Raw genomic sequence first — 22,204 nt, 5'->3', positions numbered from 1 at the left:
CGTATGTGCAGGAAGCCTGCAGCCAGGTTGATATACGAGGAGGACAGGCCTAATGTAAGCTCTACGAGGCCAAATGGACACTGGGGGATATCACTGGAAGCTGAAGTTCAGTGAGTTCATGTGGAGCACATATGCAGTTCATACACCAGGACGCCACCGATAATAATGGAAGTACTCCTCAATGGCACCCCAGTATCAATGGAGCGAGACACAGGGGCCAGCCAGTCCCTGATGAGTATCAAACAGTTCAACAAGTTGTGGGCGTCCAAAGCCAGGAGGCCAAAATTATTGCCGATTGACGCACAGCTACAAAGGAGATCATTCCGGTGCCAGGCAGCGCCACGGTAGTTGTGACTCACAAAGATTCGGAGAACAGGTTGCCACTCTGGATTGTCCCAGGGGACGGTCCCGCACTGCTGGGGAGGAGTTGGCTTGCTGTCATGAACTGGAAATGGGGCAATGTCAATGCAATTTCTTCTGTGGAGCGAATATCATGCTCACGGGTCCTGGACAAATTTGACTCACTGTTTCAACCCGGCATTGGCACTTTCATGGGGACCAAAGTAGTGATTCACAAAAAGCCGGATGCCAGACCAGTACACCACAAGGCCAGAGCGGTGCCGTACGTGATGCGGGAAAAGATAAAATGCGAATTGGACCCCCTGCTGAGGGCAGGCATCATCTCGCCAGTCGAATTCAGTGACTGGGCGAGCCCGATTGTGCCGGTGCTCAAGGTGGATGGATCGGTCAGGATATGAGGCGATTACAAGGCCACCATCAATCGGGTGCTAGTACCCGCTACCGAGAGCGGAGGACCTCTTTGCGACGCTATCCGGTGGCAAACTGTTTTCAAAATTGGACCTGACCTCAGCTTACATGACCCAGGAGCTGGCGAGTGAGTCAAAGAAGCTGACCACCATCATGACACACAAGGGGTTGTTTGGGTACAACAGATATCCGTTCGGGATTCGCTCGGCCACCGCGATCTTTCAACGAAACATGGAAAATCTCCTCAAGTTGATTCCAAGGACGGTGGTTTTTCAAGACGACATCCTCATCACAGGTTGCGATCCTGAAGAACACTTCCACAACCTGGAGGAGGTGCTACACAAACTGAACTGCGTAGGTTTGCGAATGAAAAAGGCGAAGTGCATCTTCCCAGCTCCAGAGGTAGAATTCCTGGGGATGAGGGTAGCAGCAGACGGGATCAGACCCACTGCGTCCAAAACAGAAGTGATCCAGAGTGCATCCAGACCCCGTAACACAACGGAGCTGCATTCGTTCCTGGGGCTCCTGAACAATTTTGGTAACTTTCTTCCCAAATTGAGCATGCTGTTAGAGCCGCTACACATGCTCCTGCGCAAAGGTCATGAATGCGTCTGGGGGGACAGCCAGGAAAGGGCTTTTGATAGAGCACGCAATTTGTTATGCTCCAACAATTTGTTAATGCTTTATGACCCATGTAAGAAACTTGTTTTAACATGCGATGCGTCGCCCAAGGTGTTGGGTGTGTGTTGCAGCATGTTAATGCCAAGGGTCAGTTACAGCCGGTAGCTTATGCCTCCAGAAGTCTGTCCCAGGCAGAAAGGGGTTACGGGATGGTAGAAAAGGAAGCGCTCGCATGTGTATATGCAGTAAAAAAAAATGCAGCAGTACCTGTTTGGCAGGAAATTTGAGCTGGAGACAGATCACAAACCCCTAACGTCCCTTTTGGCCGACAACAAGGCCATAAATGCAAATGCGTCGGCCCGCATACAGAGGTGGGCACTCACGTTAGCCGTCTATGACTATACCATTCGGCACAGACCGGGCACCAAAAACTGCGCCGATGCACTCAGCAGGCTCCCACTAGCCACCACCGAGGGGGCAATCGAGCATGCTGCTGAGATGGTCATGGCTGTTGAAGCTTTCAAAAGCGAAGGCTCACCCGTGACAGCCCGTCAGATCAAAGTCTGGACAAATAGAGACCCGCTACTGTCTTTCGTCAAGAAATGTGTCCTGAATGGGGACTGGGCAGCCACGTACGGGGCATGCCCTGAGGAGTTTAAACATTTCACAGGAGCAAGGATGAACTCTCGATCATGCCGAATGCCTACTTATGGGGAAACCGAGTAGTCATGCCCCAGATGGGCAGAGAGGCGTTCATCCGAGAACTCCACAATGAGCAGCCGGGCATTGTCATGATGAAGGCAATTGCCAGGTCACACGTTTGGTGGCCAGGGATAGATGCAGACCTGGAACATTGTGTTCGCAGGTGCAACATGTGTGCCCAGCTGGGCAATGTGCCCAGGGAAGCCCCCCTTAGTCCCTGGTCCTGGCCCGCCAAGCCATGGTCACGCATCCATGTGGACTATGCAGGTCCTTTCATGGGAAAAATGTTTTTGGTTGTAGTAGACGCCTACTCTAAATGGATCGAGTGTGACATTCTCAATTCAGGTAGAAAGTCTACGGGCAATTTTTGCCGCCCATGGTCTACCGGATGTCTTGGTCAGCGACAATGGCCCGTGCTTTATCAGCATTGAATTCCAGGGCTTCATGACAGGAAATGGTATCAACCATGTCAGAACGGCACCGTTCAAGCCGGCCTCAAACGGCCAGGCAGAACGAGCAGTGCAGATAATCAAACAGGGGATGCTCAGAGTCCAAGGGGGTTCCCTACAAAGCCACTTATCACGCCTCCTGTTGGCCAATAAATCCCGACCACAGTCGCTCACAGGGGTTCCACCCGCAGAGCTGCTAATGAAAAGGACGCTCAAAACCAGGTTATTCCTTATACACCCCACCATGAAAGAAATTGTTGAGAGCAGGCGCTGGTCACAATGTGACTACCATGACAGGAATGCGAGGGCGCGATGTATTGATGTCAATGACCCTGTATTTGTCCTCAACTACGCTGCAGGGCCCAAATGGCTCACAAGCACTGTGATTGCCAAAGAGGGAAATAGGATTCTGGTAGTTAAACTTACCAATGGACAAATCTGCTGCAAACATGTGGATCAAACAAAAAGGAGGTTCAGCAACCCCATAGAAGAAGCAGAGCAAGAACACGATGTACAGTTCACTCCACCACAGGTGACTGAACACCGGAACCAAGTGGAGGAGAGCCCAGTCACTGTGGGCATTCCGGACAGGCCTGAGGCACCGCAAACAGCAGACACTCAGGCCAGTGTCCAACAACCTGAGCCCCAACTCAGGCGCTCCACAAGGGTGCGTAAACCACCAGAGAGATTTAACCTGTGATCCCAATAAGACTTTGGGGGGGGAGATGATGTCATGTATTCAACTGTCATTGTAATCCATGTATAAACTGACCGAAGTTGTACACCGTGAGAACACTGACCACTAGGTGGTGAACTTGTGGGAGACACTCCTAACCTGGACTTTCAGGTATAAAAGGGGAAGCTCCACCCATCGTCTCCACTTCAGTGCTGGCGAATAAAGGTTACTGGTCACAGAGTGACCTTCTCTCTAGTATGGGCCTCGTGTGCATTTGTACTCTATAGTAAGGACATATTCGGACATATTAAAAGACATGAGTAACAACAGACCAGAGGCGGCTAAGCCAAGATTGAGACCGTGACTGACCTTGGAGAATATATTTTCGAACTTATTGGAGTGGCAGTAACAGAGTCTGTAGCCAGCGGAAAAGTTGAAATCATTGCTGATTGTGACGATATGGTCATACCTAATCCTTTTTCTCACACCCCATTTCCCTCTTATCCCACAATCTTTTCTCCCTTACAAGCTACTGATGATATATGCATGCAGATCTTGCCATATTCCTCCCCCCTACCTGCCCTCCCCTCACCAAAACCTGACCCTTGGAGGATAAAGGTGGAAGATGGAGGAGGGACATGGAGAAGAAGAAACAGAAGAAGAAGGAACAGTAGCTCTGCATTTGACACTCACAGACAACAGCTCAGAAAATGGCACTGCCTGTACTTTAAAAGATAGTATAGAGACGGGATCGGCACATGGTGAGTCATCAGGTATGAGTGGGCTGCCGCCAGGCCATAGGGAACGGGTAGTTAGGGTGCCAGCTCCCCGGAGGGCAGGTTCATGCATAGGTTCTGCTGCACAGCACTCAGAGGATGACCTCAATGGGACAGCCTTCAGAAGACGTGTAATGGGCATGCACACAGAAAGGCTAGGTGCAAGGGCAAGTCTTCCAGGGAGCCTCTTGTCAGTGTCAAGGAGCATGGCATAGTCTGGCTCCAACGTTGCACGGGACTTTGCGCAGAGATGGAGCCCATGATTTCCAGGATGGAAATGATGGATAACTCCAGGAGAGACCTTGTGGACCCACGAATTATGGTGGGTGTGATGTGCGATCTTGCAGCTTCATTGCAGCACATGCGGAAGTGACCCAACGACTCGGTGCTGCAGTGGAAGCATAGACTGTTTACCTACAGGCTTAGCTTGCTGCCATGGAAGCTCAGGCTGCTGTCATCATCGCTGGGTTTATGAGTGTCGAAAGGAGCTTGCAGGGTGTTGCAGCAGTCCAGCAACGTGTGCAGCAACAGATTGGCAGAGTTCTGTGACCACCTCCTTGGTGAAGCGGAGCTTCCTAATACTCTGTTCCTGGCTTATGGGGAGGCAAGAGAAGAGTCTAGGAAGACCCTAAGTGGGCAAGCCCTCTTGCTGAGAGCCCTGCTGGCCCTCCTCCTCCTCCCTCTGTAAGCATTTTGAACTCTTCTTCACTGCCTCTGCTCCATCTCCCTGTGATACCCAAATGAGAGGGGGACTGCAAGTAGAGCCGCCATGACTGTGAGGAAGTGGTATGTTTTCCAATTGCAGCAACACAGCAACTTTAAACAAATTTAGAAAGCTCCAAGAGTTGCAAAAATTTAAACAGAGCCAGTAGAACTGAAACATATCAGGTGCAAGTTGTTAATGATGATCCTTTAAATAGCGATCCTGGAGGCTCCTTCCTGCAGCTGAACTCTTGCTCAGCTGGTCATGATTAGAAGGTGGTAAGTGGAGCGGCAACGTCCAAAACGGCAGATCATGCATCAAATTCATTGACGTCACGATCTGCCTAATCTAAATATTTGGAGCAAGAGCAGGCAATGGCAATGCTGCCAAACTGCCCAAAATGGTGGCTGCCACAGGACCACTGGAAGTGGGCGGACGTGAATTTACAGTACAAGCAATTTAAAGAGTCATCTTGGAGTGGTGCAATAGTGTGAAACCTTCTGCACCAAATACTGATAAGGTGTAGGAATATTCTTTCCTAGAGGGTGATCTTCCATTGTGGTACATCACTGAGTGGAGATCAGAAGGAGGAAAGAAAAATGAATTGAGGGTTACCCCAAGCTACTCGGTCATATTTTTATTGTTGGCTTACATGGAGGTGTGGGCAGACCTGGGAGATAAGCCACTTAACTGAGGTTTATCTGCATTTTCAGCCTCTCAGCCTGAGATAGTGTATAGAAAAGAGGAGAGAGAAAATAAAATCTGCTTAAGTAATGTTCGTAAGAACAATGGTGACATTGTTGCTGATGGCATCAATAACAGTTTTACATTTGGAAAAACAAATAAAGGAGATAGCGGTGGCACAGACTATTAGGAAAACGGCTCTTCCCATATTTCCTTCCTCCCCCGATTCTCAGAAAGTTTGTTTGAGGCAGATACCTCAAGAGAGGAAGAGAAACATTAAACTGGTGGCATAGGATGTGGAAGGGGGTGAAAACAAATGGGAAGCAATTCAAAGTAACTTCAGAATCATCCTTTGGCTCCACTCATTCCGTAGGCCAGTGTCGATCTGTTTCACACATCTCCATACCTCTGTTCCTTGAACCACCTGTTTCGATTTGGCAGGACACATTGCTTCTATTACTTAGAGTAGGAGAAAGTAAAGGATGCCATTAGAAGGTGAGGACAATAATTGGAGTGAGACAGCAGACATTCCTGGTCTACTCCTGATTTTGACATCGGCAGCAGATCACGTTCACTTGGTGCTCACTATCACCAGCAGGCAAAGATTGGTGCAGTCGCTGGCTCCCAAAGCATCTCGGGTATGATCATCGATAAATAAAAGTATATATGATTTCCAATTCAATGTGTTTATCAATAGGACTTACCTAGTCTCTGTACTCCAAACTGTCCATAATCTTCACCCTGTATAAATCCTTGAAAGACATATGTGGCACCATCAGGCTCAGCAGAAACCTAGTAAAATTAAAAAAAGAACACTTACTATTATGAATAATAATGATGATGGTGGAATTTTCAAACTTTTACAACAGAGGAAAGAATACAGAAGAAAAAATGTATCCAGAAAACATCTGTTTATTCACCAGAATCATCCTCACTAAAGCAGTGCCTCTTTCATTTACCAATTTGTGAGCACAATTTGAATGAGTAACATTGAGTACCCTTTCCATTTACCTTGCAATGCGTTCGTGTGAGCCGTACTGTCTTACACAATGTAAAGGCTTTACAGTGCCCACCCCTTCTCTATGTGTAGCAGGCCATACTTCTCGTTGCTGGAGACACCCTAAAAGCTCCCTATCGCCTCACCAGACACACCTTGCCCATCCAGCATCTCTCACCTTCTAGCTCCCGACTCAGCCTGAGGACACCCCCAACACCTTTTAATTTTATATGCGGTCACAGGCCTCCAGCCTCATACTCGTAGCTCTTAGCACCCAAATCCCACCATTGGCACATCCACTGTGCGCTGCAACGCAGGCTGAGATGCAGAGATTCACACCTCGCGACTTTAATATCGAGTTACTTACTGCAGACACATGTGGCACATGATTAGCTACAAATCCACTGACACCTTCTTGTTTTGGTCATTGCAGGCCAAACCCACCCACAATAGCGAGAGCAGCAATGGATGGGAGGAGGGGAGCCTGACCTCAAGGACCTCACCGCGGTGGAGGAGCAAGTGTCTGCTCTCATGGGCGCACCAATCGTGGCAGTAGTGGGCGGCGAGGCAGAGCCCCCGCTCGACTGTGACGGTTTGTGAATGAGTTTGGCGTTTTCTGTGAGACCCCTTACCCTTGAGCCCACATACCTTACAACATGTATCTCCAAAATAAAATAAGGGGTAAGCCATTTAGGACTGAGATGAGGAGAAACTTCTTCACTCAGAGAATTGTTAACCTGTGGAATTCTTTACCGCAGAGAGTTGTTGATGCCAGTTTGTTGGATATATTCATGAGGCAGTTAGATATGGCCCTTACGGCCAAAGGGATCAAGGGGTATGGAGAGAAAGCAAGAAAGGGGTACTGAGGTGAATGATCAGCCATGATCTTATTGAATGGTGGTGCAGGCTCGAAGGGATGAATGGCCTACTCCTGCACCTATTTTCTATGCTTCTATGTTTCTTGCCCCCTCCCCAACTGCTACCCACACTTCTGTTGCTTTGTGCTTACAGATGACAGGCAAGATGAGCGGCAGCCTGCCCATCAGCTGCCTTTGTCACATGATAGGGAAGATGAGGTGGAACTCGAGATCAGTGTGGCGACAGAATGGGATACATCCTCAGTGCCAGCGACTGGGGAGACCAGCTCGATGGAAGAGTCCAATCTTCCTGCAATTTCAGACTGCTGCATTTCAAGCTCAGTCTCCTCTGATACAGTTTCAGAGTGATGTCATGTTAGCAGTGACTGCTGTCATCCTCTCTGTCACCCTCACAATCCAATGGGGAACAGACGGTGCCACAGCAGGCCAGCAATGTGTGCTCGCACATATTGCTCCTCATGCTCTGGCTCTGCCCTGGAGGAGTGGCAGTGGGCCGCTGGAAATGGAAGATGCTGTCCTTCCTCACGATGATAGCATTCTGGCTCTCACCACTGCCACTTCATCTTTGAACATAAGAACACAAAAACATACCATTCGGCCCCTCGAGCCTGCTCCGCCATTCAATAAGAACATGGCTGATGTTCTACCTCAACTCCACTTTCCTGCACTTTCCCCATATCCCTTGATTCCATTAATATTCAAAAATCTATCAATCTCCGTCTTGAATATACTCAAAGACTATGGGGCAGATTTTCTGGTCTTCTGCGCTCTGTTTTTCACCCCAGAGCAGTGGTATTGGTGGCAGTGAGGTCTTCTGGGTCGGTGGACAGCCTCCAGCGCCCAGCAAGGATCCTCGGGTCTGGTTTTGCAGAGGCGTGGAGCAGCACCGACCAGAGGAGCTACACCCGGTGTGCAACGCCCCTGGTTGTGACATCGGCACGAGTTTTGACTTCAGTTCGACCCATATGCCTGGCAGCGTGCCCCGCAATGAACGCCTGGGAAATCAGGCGGTCCAACGATATCGACTGCAGAGAGGTAAGTAATGGACTCCTAAGGTAATTGTGATTTGTTTTTTGCGATTTATGTTGTGGTGTCATGGGCAATATTTTGGGAATGTTTTTATACTTTTCTTTTAGGTTTTTGTTTCTCCCCAGGCAGCTTTCGGAGAGCGGCTTTTTAGCTTGGGCATTTTCCATGCTAGTGCCCAAGAGAGGTGTACAATGCCTCCCTTAACGCTGACTCAGGGCCCAGCTGCCCAATTTTACTTAATGAGGCGCAAACTGTTCCCGGGCGCAATCTTTACCACCCCGCCGCCATTACCGCCTAGAAATCATAAAATCCAGCCACGAGCCTCCACAACCCTATGGCTCCAAAGCTTTACCACTCTCTGAGTGAAGAGGTTTCTCCTCATCTCAGTGCTAAATGGCCAACCCCTTATTCTCAGATTGTGATCTCTGTTTCTAAACTCCCCAGCCAGAGGAAACATCCTCCTGCATCTACCCCATCAAACCTTGTAAGAATGTTGTATGTTTCAATGTGCTCACCTCTTATTCTTCTGAACTCTGGAGAATATAGGCCTTGTCTACTCAATCTGTCCTCATAGGACAATCCCCCATCCCAGGAATCAGTCTGGTGAACCTTCAATGCACTCCCTCAATGGCAAGTATATCCTTCCTTAGGTAAGGAGACCAAAACTGTACACAATACTCCTTGTGCGGTTTCACCAAGGCCCTATATAATTGCAGTAAGACGTCTTTACTCGTTTACTCAAATCCTCTTGTAATAAAGGCCAACATACCATTTACTTTCTTAATTGCTTGTTGTACCTGCATGTTAACTTTCAGTGATTCATGTACAAGGACACCCAGGTCCCTCTGAACACCAACATTTCCCAACCTCTCACCATTTAAAAAAAATACTCAGCTTTTCTATTTTTCCTATCAAAGTGGATAACTTCACATCTCTCCACATTATTTTCCATTTGCCACATTCTTGCCCACTCACTTAGCTTGTCTATATCCCCTTAATGTCTCTTTGCATCCTCCTCACAACTTACATTCCCACCTAGCTCTGTATCATCAGCAAACTTGGATATATTACATTTGGTCCCCTCATCCAAATCATTGATATAGATTGTGAATAGCTGGGGCCTAAGCACCGATCCTTGTGGCACCCCACTAGTTACAGCTTGCCAACCCGACAATGAACTATTTATTCCTGATCTCTGTTTTCTGTCCATTAACCAATGCTCAATCCATGCTTGTAATTACACCCAATCCCATGCAGGATAAATGCATCATGTGCACTTCCAAGATAGTGAGAATTGACTGCGAGGATGCGCTCCGTGTGTTCGCACACCAGCTGCACATTTAGGGAGTGGTATCCCTTTCTGTTTCTGAATACCTCTGCCTTCTCGAATGGTGCTCACAAGGCCACATGCGTGCTCGCGAATTGCACCTTGAACCCTCAGGAAGCCCGCTATCCTGGCAAACACACAAGCGCGCTCATTCTGTTTCTCTCTGGTCATCGGGAAATTAATGAAGTCCATTCTTTGTGTAGAGAGCCTGTGTGACGTCGCGGATGCAACGATGTGCAGTGAATTGTCAATGCTGCATATGTCCCCTGATGCAGCCTGTAAGGAGCCAGAGCCATAGAAGGTGAGTGCCACTGTGACGGGTAGCGATGTCCTGGTGCCGATGTGAGGCTGCAGGTCTGCCTACATGAGATGGCATATCTCTGTAACTATCTCCTCTCGGAAGCGCAGCCTTCTGACACACTGCTCTTCGAACAGGTCCAGGTATAAGCATCATCATCATAGGCAGTCCCTCGAGTCGAGGATGACTTGCTTCCATGCCAAAAAGTTCACAGGTGTTTCAATGAAGGACCTAATATTCCAGGTCCCGAACTACATGTTGAAGGGTGGAAGATGCCTGTGCGTGGATTTTTTTAACGTGTGGTGACCGTTGCACACCAGCCACCACACGGGCTTGACAGAGCTAGGTCTTGGTCCAGTGGCAAGGGTTAACCAGGACGACTGGAGCTCAGCTCTGCTGCACAGACCTAGTGCACACACATATCGCAGTGTGGGCTGGACGGTGCTGCCCCTGGGCCCTCGCCTCTTCTGGGCCCCGAACTCACACCTCTCCTGGGCCCCAATCACGATCCTCTACAATCTCTCGCCACTCCTTCGCCCCGACCTTGCCGCTCCTGCTGTACCTACCCGCGCTCCAATCACCGACCTGGGTTTTGGTGACGTCCCTCTTTACTGCCATTGCTCTCCTGCTCCAGCACGTGCTGCTCCTTGGAGTGGTATGCCGCCACGCTGCTTCTTCCGCTCCCCGGCCTGCTCCGATGGTGCTCATTGCTGCCAGTAATGCCGTGGGGGTGTAAGGCCACCTGCTCCGACGTCGAGGGGCTTTCCTCCTTCGGCCGCCGACATGGCAAACAGCCCTTCTATCCTGACGCCGGCTTGCTAGAGCATGTCGAATATGATGCTGGTGGCATAGTAATGCACTCATTAAAGTTTTCAACTTCACTTGTTATCGAGCTGTACTGTAAGATCTGTCTGTCGCTGCAAACTCGGAGGCTCACGCACCGTGCTCTGTGTAAACGTTGCACTGACTGTGACCTCCGAGGGAAGTGCTTCCTCATCCCTTTCAGTAGGTACCAGCTAATGACAATGGAAGGTTGTACCAACTGTTTTTTCCAGACGTGATTAGTGGCAGTCGCTAAATGAGGCAGCCACAACGAATTTAGCGAGTGGGGCATAAACGTGGATATTGCACCAGGACTGACATCATGATCTGACTGATAGTCAGCAGCCAGGCGCTAGCGTTTGGCGCCGCCGGTAAACCTCAACTAAATTTTCCGCTGGGGCACTGCAAGCTGTGCACCTGGTCATTAAACTATTACGCTCAGACTAACGCCCCTTCTGGCTGCTAACTGAGGTGCTAGATAATCGAATTTCCAGCCCATCAAGTAGGTGTCTGGCAATTGTTAATGTTTTTTCTCTACTTTGTGAAAGAGAACATAAGAACATAAGAAATAGGAGTAGGAGTAGGCCATTTGGCCCCCCTTTGGCTGCTCCGCCCTTCAATAAGATCTGATCGTGGCTTTAACTCCACTTCCCCACCCACTCCCCATAACCCTTGACTCCCTTATCATTCAAACATCGGTCTATCTCCATCTTAAATATATTCAATGACCCTGGGTAGAGAATTCCAAAGATTTATGATCCTCTGTGAAGAAATTCCTCCTCATTTCCATTTTAAATGAGCGACCCTTTATTCTGAAACTATAGCCTCTAGTTCTATATTTCCCCATGAAGGGAAATAACCTCTCTGCATCTACCCTGTCAAGCCCCCTCAGAATCTTATACATTTCAATAAGATCATCTCTCATTCTTCTAAACTCCAACGAGGCCCAACCTGCTCAACCTTTCTTCATAAGACAATCCCTTCATCTTAGGAATCCACCTTGTGAACCTTCTCTGAACTGCCTCTAATGCAAGTATGTCCCTCCTTAAATAAGACCAAAACTATATGCAGTACTCCAGGTGAGGACTCACCAATGCCCTGTACAGTTGTAATAGGACTTCTCTACTTTTATACACCATCCCCCTTGCAATAAAGGCCAACATTCCATTTGCCTTCCTAATTACTTGCTGTAACTTTTTGTGTTTCATGTACAAGGATCCCCAGATCCCTCTATATCTCAGTATTTTGTAATCTCTCTCCATTTAAATAATAAGTTGCTTTTTTATTTTTCCAAACAAAGTGGATAACCTCACATTTTCCCAAATTATAATCCATCTGTCAAATTTGTGCCCATTCACTTAGCCTTTCTATATCCCTTTGCAAATTATTTGCATCCTCCTCACAACTTGCTTTCCCACCTATCTTTGTATCATCAGCAAATTAGGCTACATTACACTCGGTCCCTTCATTCAAGTCATTAATATAGAGTGTAAATAGTTGAGGCCCCAGCACTGATCTCTGTGGCATCCCACAGCATACTTACATAACCATCCATAGCCCATTTATCTTTGATCTTGCTTAGAGAAGCTTGGAGAGGTGCTTTCGCATGGTACATTAGAAGCATGAGGCGTGCTTCCTGACTTTTGTAGACACCTAAAAGGGCAAAAGAAAAGGAAGAGTTATACCCAGAAAGGCAACAGCAGCTCCTTGAATCTATATTAAGAAGGATAATTGGCTTCAATAAATATAACAGGTTACATTGATGATTCATATTGACAAACATCACTTTTCTGTAATCTGCGGCTGTTACAATGCAGTAGCATAAGGGCTTGAAAATAAATCATATATAAAAGTTTATTAGAAATGCCCAAATCCTGAAATGTGTTATCTGCATGAAATTATATTCAGAGCCGTGTACAACAAGAACTGGCATTTAAATTGTGCCTTTAACGTAGAAAATTGTCCCAATGTGGTTCACAAAGGCACAAAAAAAGGATGTCAAGCCAAAGGAGGAGATATTAGAAGCAGTGACCAAAGCTTCGTCAGTGAGGTGAATTTTAAAGAGGGTCTTAAAGGAGGAGAGGGAGGTGGAAAAGCAGAGGGATTTAGGGAAGGAATTCCAGAATGTGGGGCCTTGCCAGCTCAAAAATACAGTCTTCAATGGTGGGGCAAAGAGAGGGGGGGGGGGGGCGATGAACATGAGGCTAGAGTTAGAGGAACAGAGTGTTCAGGAGAGGGAGCTTGTAGGGCTGAAGCACGTTACAAAATAGGAGGGGTCAGGCCATGATGGAATGATATGCTCAGCAGAAGTTGTAATTGCTGCATTATCTTCAGCTGCAAGAACTTGACTGAGAAGCTGAGAAATAAATTTGTGGTGAGAGACGGCAAGAGAAGGAAACATGCTTGTAACTGAATTGGTGGTGATAGTTGATAAATGTGCGAGAGCAACTGGAATTTGTGGGAGGTTTATGTTGACTGGGCTGTTTTGATTAAATGTAAACTGAATTAATTTAGCTTGACCGTGCTGTCTGAATTGACAGAATAGTTAAGAAAGCTGAATGACTTGCTTAATGAATTATCAGTTTGAGTCCTGTAAAAAGAGAACTAAATTGGTGAAAGGTAAGAAGTTATTTGAGCTGCAATAAGTTGACTGTGAGAAGATGACAGAGTGAGTTTGTATGGAACATAAGAGAGCGAGAGTCTATCCTGTGTAATTTTAAGACATGTTGAGGGCGAAATTGCCGTTTGGAGCTGGTCACCTGAGGCCGGGACATTTATCGCCCGGCCCAGAAGGTCTGCCCCTGGCGAATTCGTCCCTTCCTTCCTTCAATGGAGGCAGAGTGCTATTGGAGGCACTCTGTGTCCGTGGAGGGGTGCTCCCGGGGCAATAGCGCAGAGCCAATGCTCGATGTAGCACTGACGCAGCAGAACGCACCTCCCCTTCAATTAAAGGGGAGGGTCGCTGCGTACTCTGCAGTCCCTTTGGCGGTAGCCACTGGGCCGCCAGGGATGCCCTCAACCAGCCAACAGCCCGGCATCCATAACGGAGTGCCGGGCTGCAGGATGGCGGCCCGGTTGAGCTGGCCGCCATTGTCGGCCTGACAGAAAAATATAGTGCCTCCGCTTTAAGGGGCGCTCTGACGCTGGATGTCCGCCAGCTTTGTGCGGCGGATGTCCGCCAGTTTCGTGACCCACTGGTGACACCTGCTGGCATCATCCTCGCCGCCCACGGGGCAATTTCCTCTGCGGGCCGCAAAGGGGTCAGCACAGGGCGATGAGGAGTCGGCACGCATGGCAATGACATCATCACCGTGTGTGCGCAAGTCCAAGGTGCGGCGCTATCGACACAACGCCCCCCCAAACCTCTGTGGCAATTTCCCCAGAGGCGCTATCGGCCCCTTCCCCCAGGTGATAACCTCATTGCGCCACCCCCCCGCCGACGGTGCTAATGGGGCTATGTAAAAGAACAATTTTGCCTCTGCTGAGTCGAAAAAAGATACGAGTCGGTTGTGAGAATATTAATTATAGGGTTTGTACTTGTAAGTAGCACAGTAATTGGTAGCACAGAAATAGCATGATCAGAAGTTGGACATGATGTATATGGTATGCAGCAAAGTATCAAGAATCAGTGCTATAATCTCAGAAGGTTGTGTTGCTGAAGCAGAGGGACACTAAACTTGAGGACCAATTGGCTACACTCTAACATACACAGGACGGAAAGGTTTTTGGAAGATACATCTCAGAAAGTGGTCACTTGACAAATTGAGAGGGCTAGTGAAGCAGAAGGAAGTGGGTAGCCACTCAAAGAAGAAGCAAGAAGAGACAGAATCAATACAAGAAACCCCTGTGGGTCTGGATTGTCTAATAGGCATACAGTTCTTGGCATTTATGATGAAGACATGGGGGAGAATATTCAAGAACAACACAAGACTGTGGAACAAGGAGTTATCCTTGGAGTAAACAAGAATAGCATTTATGAGAAAAGGTACATGTTAACAGTGAAAGATTCCATAACTACAGCTGCAACCAAGTGTGTTGTCTCCAAAGTATCATGGTAAATGGCATAATGAAAGAGGTAGAACATATCATAAAAGGTAGGTGAGAAACTTTGGTCTAGATAGGAACCATTGGCATATGAATGGTTAGGATAGAGGGAACCTTAAGAAGTTAATTTGTAGATTGAAGTACAATATCTAAAGGATAGTAATTTTAGGATTATTCTCAGTGTTATATACTGGAGTAGTTCGGGAGAAACAGATTGGCTACATCAATATTTGACTAAAAAGATGGCGTAGAAGGCAGGTTTACAGATTCCTGGAGGGATATGTTCCAGGGAGGGAAAAACTGTTCAGAGCGGATGGACATTATCCAAACCGTATGAGTATAAATGTCCTTGCCGAGAAGTTAAACGGCTGTAAACTACTCAAGCAGGAGGAAGGGTTTAAAATAAATGAAAAGGTGATAATCACATCAGATGCAGGAAATCAAGTAAGAATAGTGGCCTTAGGTTTTTTTTTTAAACAAAGAACATCAGACGCATATGCAACTCTTGAGAATATTGATATTAATGGCACCTCAGAAGCATGGTTGATTGCAGATGATGACCAATAGTTGGAGCTGAGCGGATATAAATGCTATACAAGGATAGACCTAAAAAGACAGATCATGAACAACTAAAAGGGAGGATGAAAATACAAACACATTTATTGAGGCAGCCAGGGATTGTTTCTTCACACAACATGTAAGGTAGGCGCCATTGGATTTAGTGTTCAGCAATCCACCAGGACTGGTTAGTAACCTGGAGGTCAACAGTATCTGGGATCTAGTAATCATTGGTTTTCTTAGATCAAAAAAAAACAATATGGTGTGAAAAGCTTTGAAATAGAAAACTTCAGAGTTACAAGAGTTTGAGTGAAAGTTAATTGGGAAACCATATTTAAAAATAGAACAACATAAGAAAACTGCAATCTAATTGAAGTTATTATACAGGACAGGGAAAGAAAATATAATCTGTTTTGAAAAAGAGAAACATAGCAGATTTAGAGGACTACAGTTTAAGAAGGAAATTAGAAGGAACCTAAAAACAAGCAGAAATTCTTGTTAAAAATTACAAGGATACAAAATTAAGGAAGATTAGAATTGAAATAAAACACAAATGAGGCTGGCTAAATAAAATATTAAAATATAGAAACAGAGAAACATAGAAAATAGGCGCAGGAGTAGGCCATTTGGCCCTTCGGGCCTGCACCACCATTCAATAAGATCATGGCTGATCATTCCCTCAGTACCCCTTTCCTGCTTTCTCTCCATACCTCTTGATCCCCTTAGCCGTAAGTGTCATATCTAACTCCCTCTTGAATATATCCAATGAACTGGCATCAACAACTCTCTGCGGCAGGGAATTCCACAGGTTAACAACTCTCTGAGTGAAGAAGTTTCTCCTCATCTCAATCCTAAATGGCCTACCCCTTATCCTAAGACTCTGTCCCCTGGTTCTGGACTTCCCCAACATCGGGAACATTCTTCCTGCATCTAACCTGTCCAGTCCCATCAGAATTTTATACGTTTCTATGAGATCCCCTCTCATCCTTCTAAACTCCAATGAATAAGTGAATACAGGCCCAATCGATCCAGTCTCTCCTCATATGTCAGTCCTGCCATCCCGGGAATCAGTCTGGTGAACCTTCGCTGCACTCCCTCAATAGCAAGAACATCCTTCCTCAGATTAGGAAATCAAAACTGAACACAATATCCAAGTGAGGCCTCACCAAGACCCTGTACAACTGCATTAAGACCTCCCTGCTCCTATACTCAAATCCCCTAGCTATGAAGGACAACATACCATTTGCCTTCATCACCGCCTGCTGCACCTGTATGCCAACTTTCAATGACTGATGAACCATGACACCCAGGTCTTGTTGCACTTCCCCTTTTCCTAATCTGCCGCCATTCAGATAATATTCTGCCTTCGTGTTTTTGCCACCAAAGTGGATAACCTCACATTTATCCATATTATACTTCATCTGCCATGCATTTGCCCACTTACCTAACCTGTCCAAGTCACCCTGCAGCCTCCTAGCATCCTCCTCACAGCTCACCGCCACCCAGCTTAGTGTCATCTGCAAACTTGAAGATATTACACTCAATTCCTTCATCTAAATCATTGATGTATATTGTAAAGAGCTGGGGTCCCAACACTGAGTCCCGCAGCACCCCACTACTCACTGCCTGCCTTTCTGAAAAGCACCAGTTTATCCTGACTCTCTGCCAACCAGTTCTCTATCCACATCAGTACATTACCCCCAATACCATGTGCTTTAATTTTGCACACCATTCTCTTGAGTGGGATCTTGTCAAAGGCCTTTTGAAAGTCCAAATACACTACATCCACTGTTTCTCGCTTGTCTACTCTACTAGTTACATCCTCAAAAAATTCTAGAAAATTTGTCAAGCACCCTTTCATAAATCCATGCTGTCACTGATTTCCAAATGCGCTGCTATTTCATCTTTAATAATTGATTCCAACATTTTCCCCAGTACGGATGTCAGGCTAACCAGTCAATAATTACCTGTTTTCTCTCTCACTCCTTTTTTAAAAAGTGGTGTTACATTAGCTATCCTCCAGTCAATCGGAACTGATCCAGAATCGATAGACTGTTGGAAAATGATTACCAATGCATCCACTACTTCTAGGGCCACTACCTTGAATACTCGGGGATGCAGACTATCAGGCCCCGGGAATTTATCGGCCTTCAATCCCATCAATTTCCCCAACACAGTTTCACGCCTAATAAGGATTTCCTTCAGTTCCTCCTTTGCCCGAGACCCTCGGTCCCCTAGTATTTCCGGAAGGTTATTTGTGTCTTCCTTCGTGAAGACAGAACCAATGTGTATGTTCAACTGGTCTGCCATTTCTTTGTTTCCCATTATAACTTCACCTGAATCTGACTACGTTTGTCTTCACTAATTTTTTTCTCTTCACATACCTATAGAAGCTTGTGCAGTCAGTTTTTATGTTCCCATCAAGCTTCCTCTCATACTCTATTTTCTCCCTCCTAATTAAATCCTTTGTCCTCCTCTACTGAATTCTAAATTTCTCCCAGTCCTCAGGTTTGCTGCTTTTTCTGGCCAATTTATATTTCTCTTCCTTTGATTTAACGCTATCCTTAATTTCCCTTGTTAGCCACAGTTGAGCTACCTTCCCCGTTTTATTTTTGCTCCAGACAGGGATGTACAATTGTTGAAGTTCATCCATGTGATCTTTAAATGTTTGCCATTGCCTATCTGCCGTCAGCTCTTTAAGTATCATTCGCCAGTCTATTCTAGCCAATTCACGTCTCATACCATCAAAGTTACCTTTCCTTAAGTTCAGGACCCTAGTCTCTGAATTAACTGTGTCACTCTCCATCTTAATAGAGAATTCCACCATATTATGGTCACTCTTCCCCAAGGAGCCTCGCACAACAAAATTGCTAATTAGTCCTTTCTCATTGCACATCGCCCAGTCTAGGATGGCCAGCCACCTAGTTGGTTCCTCGACATATTGATCCATGGGTGAGAAAAATAGACATAAATTACACAATGCTGCTGAAGAGAAGCAAAAATGCTTTATAAATATGTTAATCGTAGGTCAAAAAACAGGTCTACTGGTGGCCAAGTTGGGTGAAACTGTTATGGATGATCAGATGTTGCAGATATATTGAATGGATCAGTTTTAACAAATAAGAATTTCAGATAAATTCCTTTCACCGCAAATGGGACTGTGATTCATAACATTCATTACAATTAATATAATCTTATGATATGATATTCTCTTGTTTTCTATTTTTTATCATATATTTTAAATGGATTAATGGCTCCGTTAAAATAGCAGATAGAGAACTGTCACATGGATGTGTTAAGCAGAAGCCAGAAAAATAAATGCTCACAAGGCTCCAGGATTAGATGGGATATATCCTAGAATATTAAAAGAATAAATTATTAATGTTTTGGTTGGTATTTTTCTTAGTGGAGTTGAACCTAAATACTTAAGAGAGCAAAGGTAGTTCCAATGTTCAGAAAAGAAGCAGGACATGAACCTGCAGTCCAGTTAGTGTAACATTCACAGCGGGGAAAAACCATGGGATGCATAAATGAGCATGTAAAGAGCATAGATTTTATAGGAAGTACATAAGAACATAAGAGATAGAAACAGGAGTAGGCCATACGGCCCCTCAAGCCTGCTCTGCCATTCAATAAGATCATGGTTGATCTGATCATGGACTCAGCTCCACTTCTCCGCCCGCTCCCCATAACCCCTTATCCCCTTATCGTTTAAGAAACTGTCTATTTCTGTCTTAAATTTATTCAATGTCCCAGCTTCCAGAGCTCTCTGAGGTAGCGAATTCCACAGATTTAAAATCCTCTGAGAGAAGAAATGTCTCCTCATCTCCGTTTTAAATGGGCGGCCCCTTATTCTAAGATCATGTTCTCTAGTTCTATTTTCCCCCATAAGTGGAAACATCCTCTCTGCATCCACCTTGTCAAACCCCCTCATAATCTTATATGTTTCAATAAGATCACCTCTCATTCTTCTGAATTCCAATGAGTAGAAGCCCAACCTACTCAACCTTTCCTCATAAGTTAACCCCCTCATCCCTGGAATCAACCTAGTGAACCTTCTCTGAACTGCCTCCAAAGCAAGTATATCCTTTTGTAAATATGGAAACCAAAACTGCACACAGTATTCCAGGTGTGGCCTCACCAATACCTTGTAGAGATGTAGCAAAACTTCCTGCTTTTTACTCCATCCCTTTTGCAATAAAGGCCAAGATACCATTCACTTTCCTGATCACTGAAGTATTCAGCATAGCTTCAGAAATAAGATTGTGTGACTTACAAACCTACTGTAATTATCGTAGGGTGACTTGGACAGGTTAGGTGAGTGGGCAAATGCATGGCAGATGCAGTATAATGAGGATAAATGTGAGGTTACCACTTTTGTGGCAAAAACCCGAGGGCAGAATATTATCTGAATGGCGGCAGATTAGGAAAAGGGGAAGTGCAACGAGACCTGGGTGTCATGGTACATCAGTCGTTGAAAGTTGGCATGCAGGTACAGCAGGTGGTGAAGAAGGCAAATGGCATGTTGGCCTTCATAGCTTGGGGATTTGAGTAGAGGAACAGGAAGTCTTACTGCAGTTGTACAGGACCTTGGTGAGGCCTCACCTGGAATATTGTGTTCAGTTTTGGTCTCCTAATCTGAGGAAGGAAGTTTTTGCGATTGAGGGAGTGCAGCGAAGGTTCACCAGACTAATTCCCGGGTTGGCAGCACTGACATATGAGGAGAGACTGGATTGACTGGGCTTATATTCACTGGAGTTTAGAAGAATGAGAGGGGATCTCATAGAAACATATAAAATTCTGACGGGACTGGACAGGTTAGATGCAGGAAGAATGTTCCCGATGTTGGGGAAGTCCAGAACCAGAGGACACAGTTCAAGGATAAGGGGTAAGACATTTACGACAGAGATGAGGAGAAACTTCTTCACTCAGAGAGTTGTTAACCTGTGGAATTCTCTACTGCAGAGAGTTGTTGATGCCAGTTCATTGGATATATTCAAGAGGGAGTTAGATATGGCCCTTATGGCTTAAAGGATCAAGGGGTATGGAGAGAAAGCAGGAAAGGAGTACTGAGGTGATGATTAGCCATGATCTTATTAAATGGTGGTGCAGGCTCGAAGGGCCGAATGGCCTACTCCTGCACCTATTTTCTATGTTTCTATGTTTCTATCGTAGGAAGCAATTAAGCTATTAGGTAAGGACAATCCAGTAGATGTAGTTTATTTGGTATTCAGGAGGCATTGACAAATTACCACATGTGACACTAACAAAGTAGGCTCGTGTAATAAATTAAATGTTGGTTTAGTAATAGAAGACAGATTGAAATAAATGGAAAATAATCATCTTGGGAGAAAGTGGTATTCTGCAGGAATCTGTACTGGGACTACTGCTATGCAGAATATATGTGAGTGATAAGGTTTCTGTAGAAAAAATGATTAAGTCTACCACTGGCACAAGGCACTGTAAGCAGATAATGAGTAGAAAAGAGATGGATTATCATCAGAAAGACTTGTACCGTTTATGTAGATTAGCTGACACGAAGCAGATGGAATTTAATGTGGATAAATGGGTAATGCACATAGAAAGAGTAACGCTAAATATGTATAAACATGGAAGTGTCTATTTTATGTTTACACTGCAAAGGCTAAAAGGAAGGCGATTTGGAAGTGATCACAGATCATAGAGTTATCAATAAAGCAAATCAGCTGGAAGTCATTGGAATGTAACTCAGAATAAATGATACTGACATTGTTCTGATCAATGGATGGGTGCAGTTTTAGTGACCCAACCACATAAAGGATATAGATGCATTAGAAAAGATTCAGTGAGGAGTTAAATACATGGCTCGGAAGACATGACATTTGTAGTCTTGAAAATAATGAAATATAGAGAGGGGTATTGGAGCAAGGTATGTAGAAGTAATTAGAGTAGGAGGAGGCTCATGTGGCGTATAAACACAGGCACAGACCTTTGCCGAATGATCTGTTTCTCTGCTGTACACAGCAAGACACTAGACATCAATGAACATAATAATCTATGCCTTCTGTGATAAGTCACATTTTCACATATCTACTACACTACAGAAGGTAATGAAACTCCCATGAGTACTCAGCAAGTTTATCCAAGTGAGCAGCTGAGCTCTGCAGACCAGGGAGGTGATAGATATGAGCCTACGTCTGTGCTGAATTAATTAATCACAACCGGTACGGATTTCTGCAGGAGGCTGCAATTGCCCTCAGAATCTCTAGGTTTGGCAATTGAAAATCAATCAGTGTTCCCAATCCTGATCACTTTCCAGAAGAAAGCTGCTGGAAGTGCAGTTATCAGTGCCAGGTAAAGACATATGCCTCCCCCCACCACCCAACTTGATATGATTTATAGAATCATCCACCATTGCTTCCACAAATATTATTGATCGATCTGTACCTGAAAGCTGCAGCTCCATATTACTGTTCGTGAGAGTGGCATTTACTCGACCGGTTGAAGTGTTATAACTAGTAACCGTCAACGTCATGGGCTGTTTCTTTCCTTTGTAATTATAAGACCCCTTCCAAATATAATATGGGGCAAAAACATCATCCGGAACTGAAAATTAGAAGAATTTTAGTAATTGAATCAGAAAGTCTAAAGTGCAGCTTAACACATTACTAAGATAAAAAAACATGGGAGTAAAATTGAATGGGCGTTGATGCAAAACAGGCAGAATCACAGATGCCGACCATTATACAACACCCCTGACATTTAATTCCATTGAAGCCAACATAAACATAAGAACATAAGAATTAGGAACAGGAGTAGGCCATCTAGCCCCTCGAGCCTGCTCCACCATTCAACAAGATCATGGCTGATCTGGCCGTGGACTCAGCTCCACT

General features: G+C 45.5%; 1 protein-coding gene across 1 annotated transcript in view; it reads right to left on the bottom strand.

The window, feature by feature from the left end:
- Positions 1–22,204, bottom strand: part of csmd3b (CUB and Sushi multiple domains 3b) — a 3,002,015-nt gene that overhangs the window by 6,092 nt on the left and 2,973,719 nt on the right. Inside the window, exons 66-68 of the mRNA XM_070874966.1 lie at positions 21,759–21,917; positions 12,274–12,383; positions 6,084–6,171 (exon numbers count right to left, since the gene is read on the bottom strand). Coding sequence (XP_070731067.1) covers positions 6,084–6,171; positions 12,274–12,383; positions 21,759–21,917 — 357 coding nt within the window. The remainder of the gene's footprint in view (positions 1–6,083; positions 6,172–12,273; positions 12,384–21,758; positions 21,918–22,204) is intronic.

The sequence above is a fragment of the Pristiophorus japonicus genome, chromosome 1, assembly GCF_044704955.1.
Source record: "Pristiophorus japonicus isolate sPriJap1 chromosome 1, sPriJap1.hap1, whole genome shotgun sequence".
Taxonomy (NCBI): domain Eukaryota; kingdom Metazoa; phylum Chordata; class Chondrichthyes; family Pristiophoridae; genus Pristiophorus; species Pristiophorus japonicus.
The sequence above is the reverse complement of the archived record's forward strand: the minus strand, read 5'-3'. Positions and strand labels throughout refer to the sequence as shown.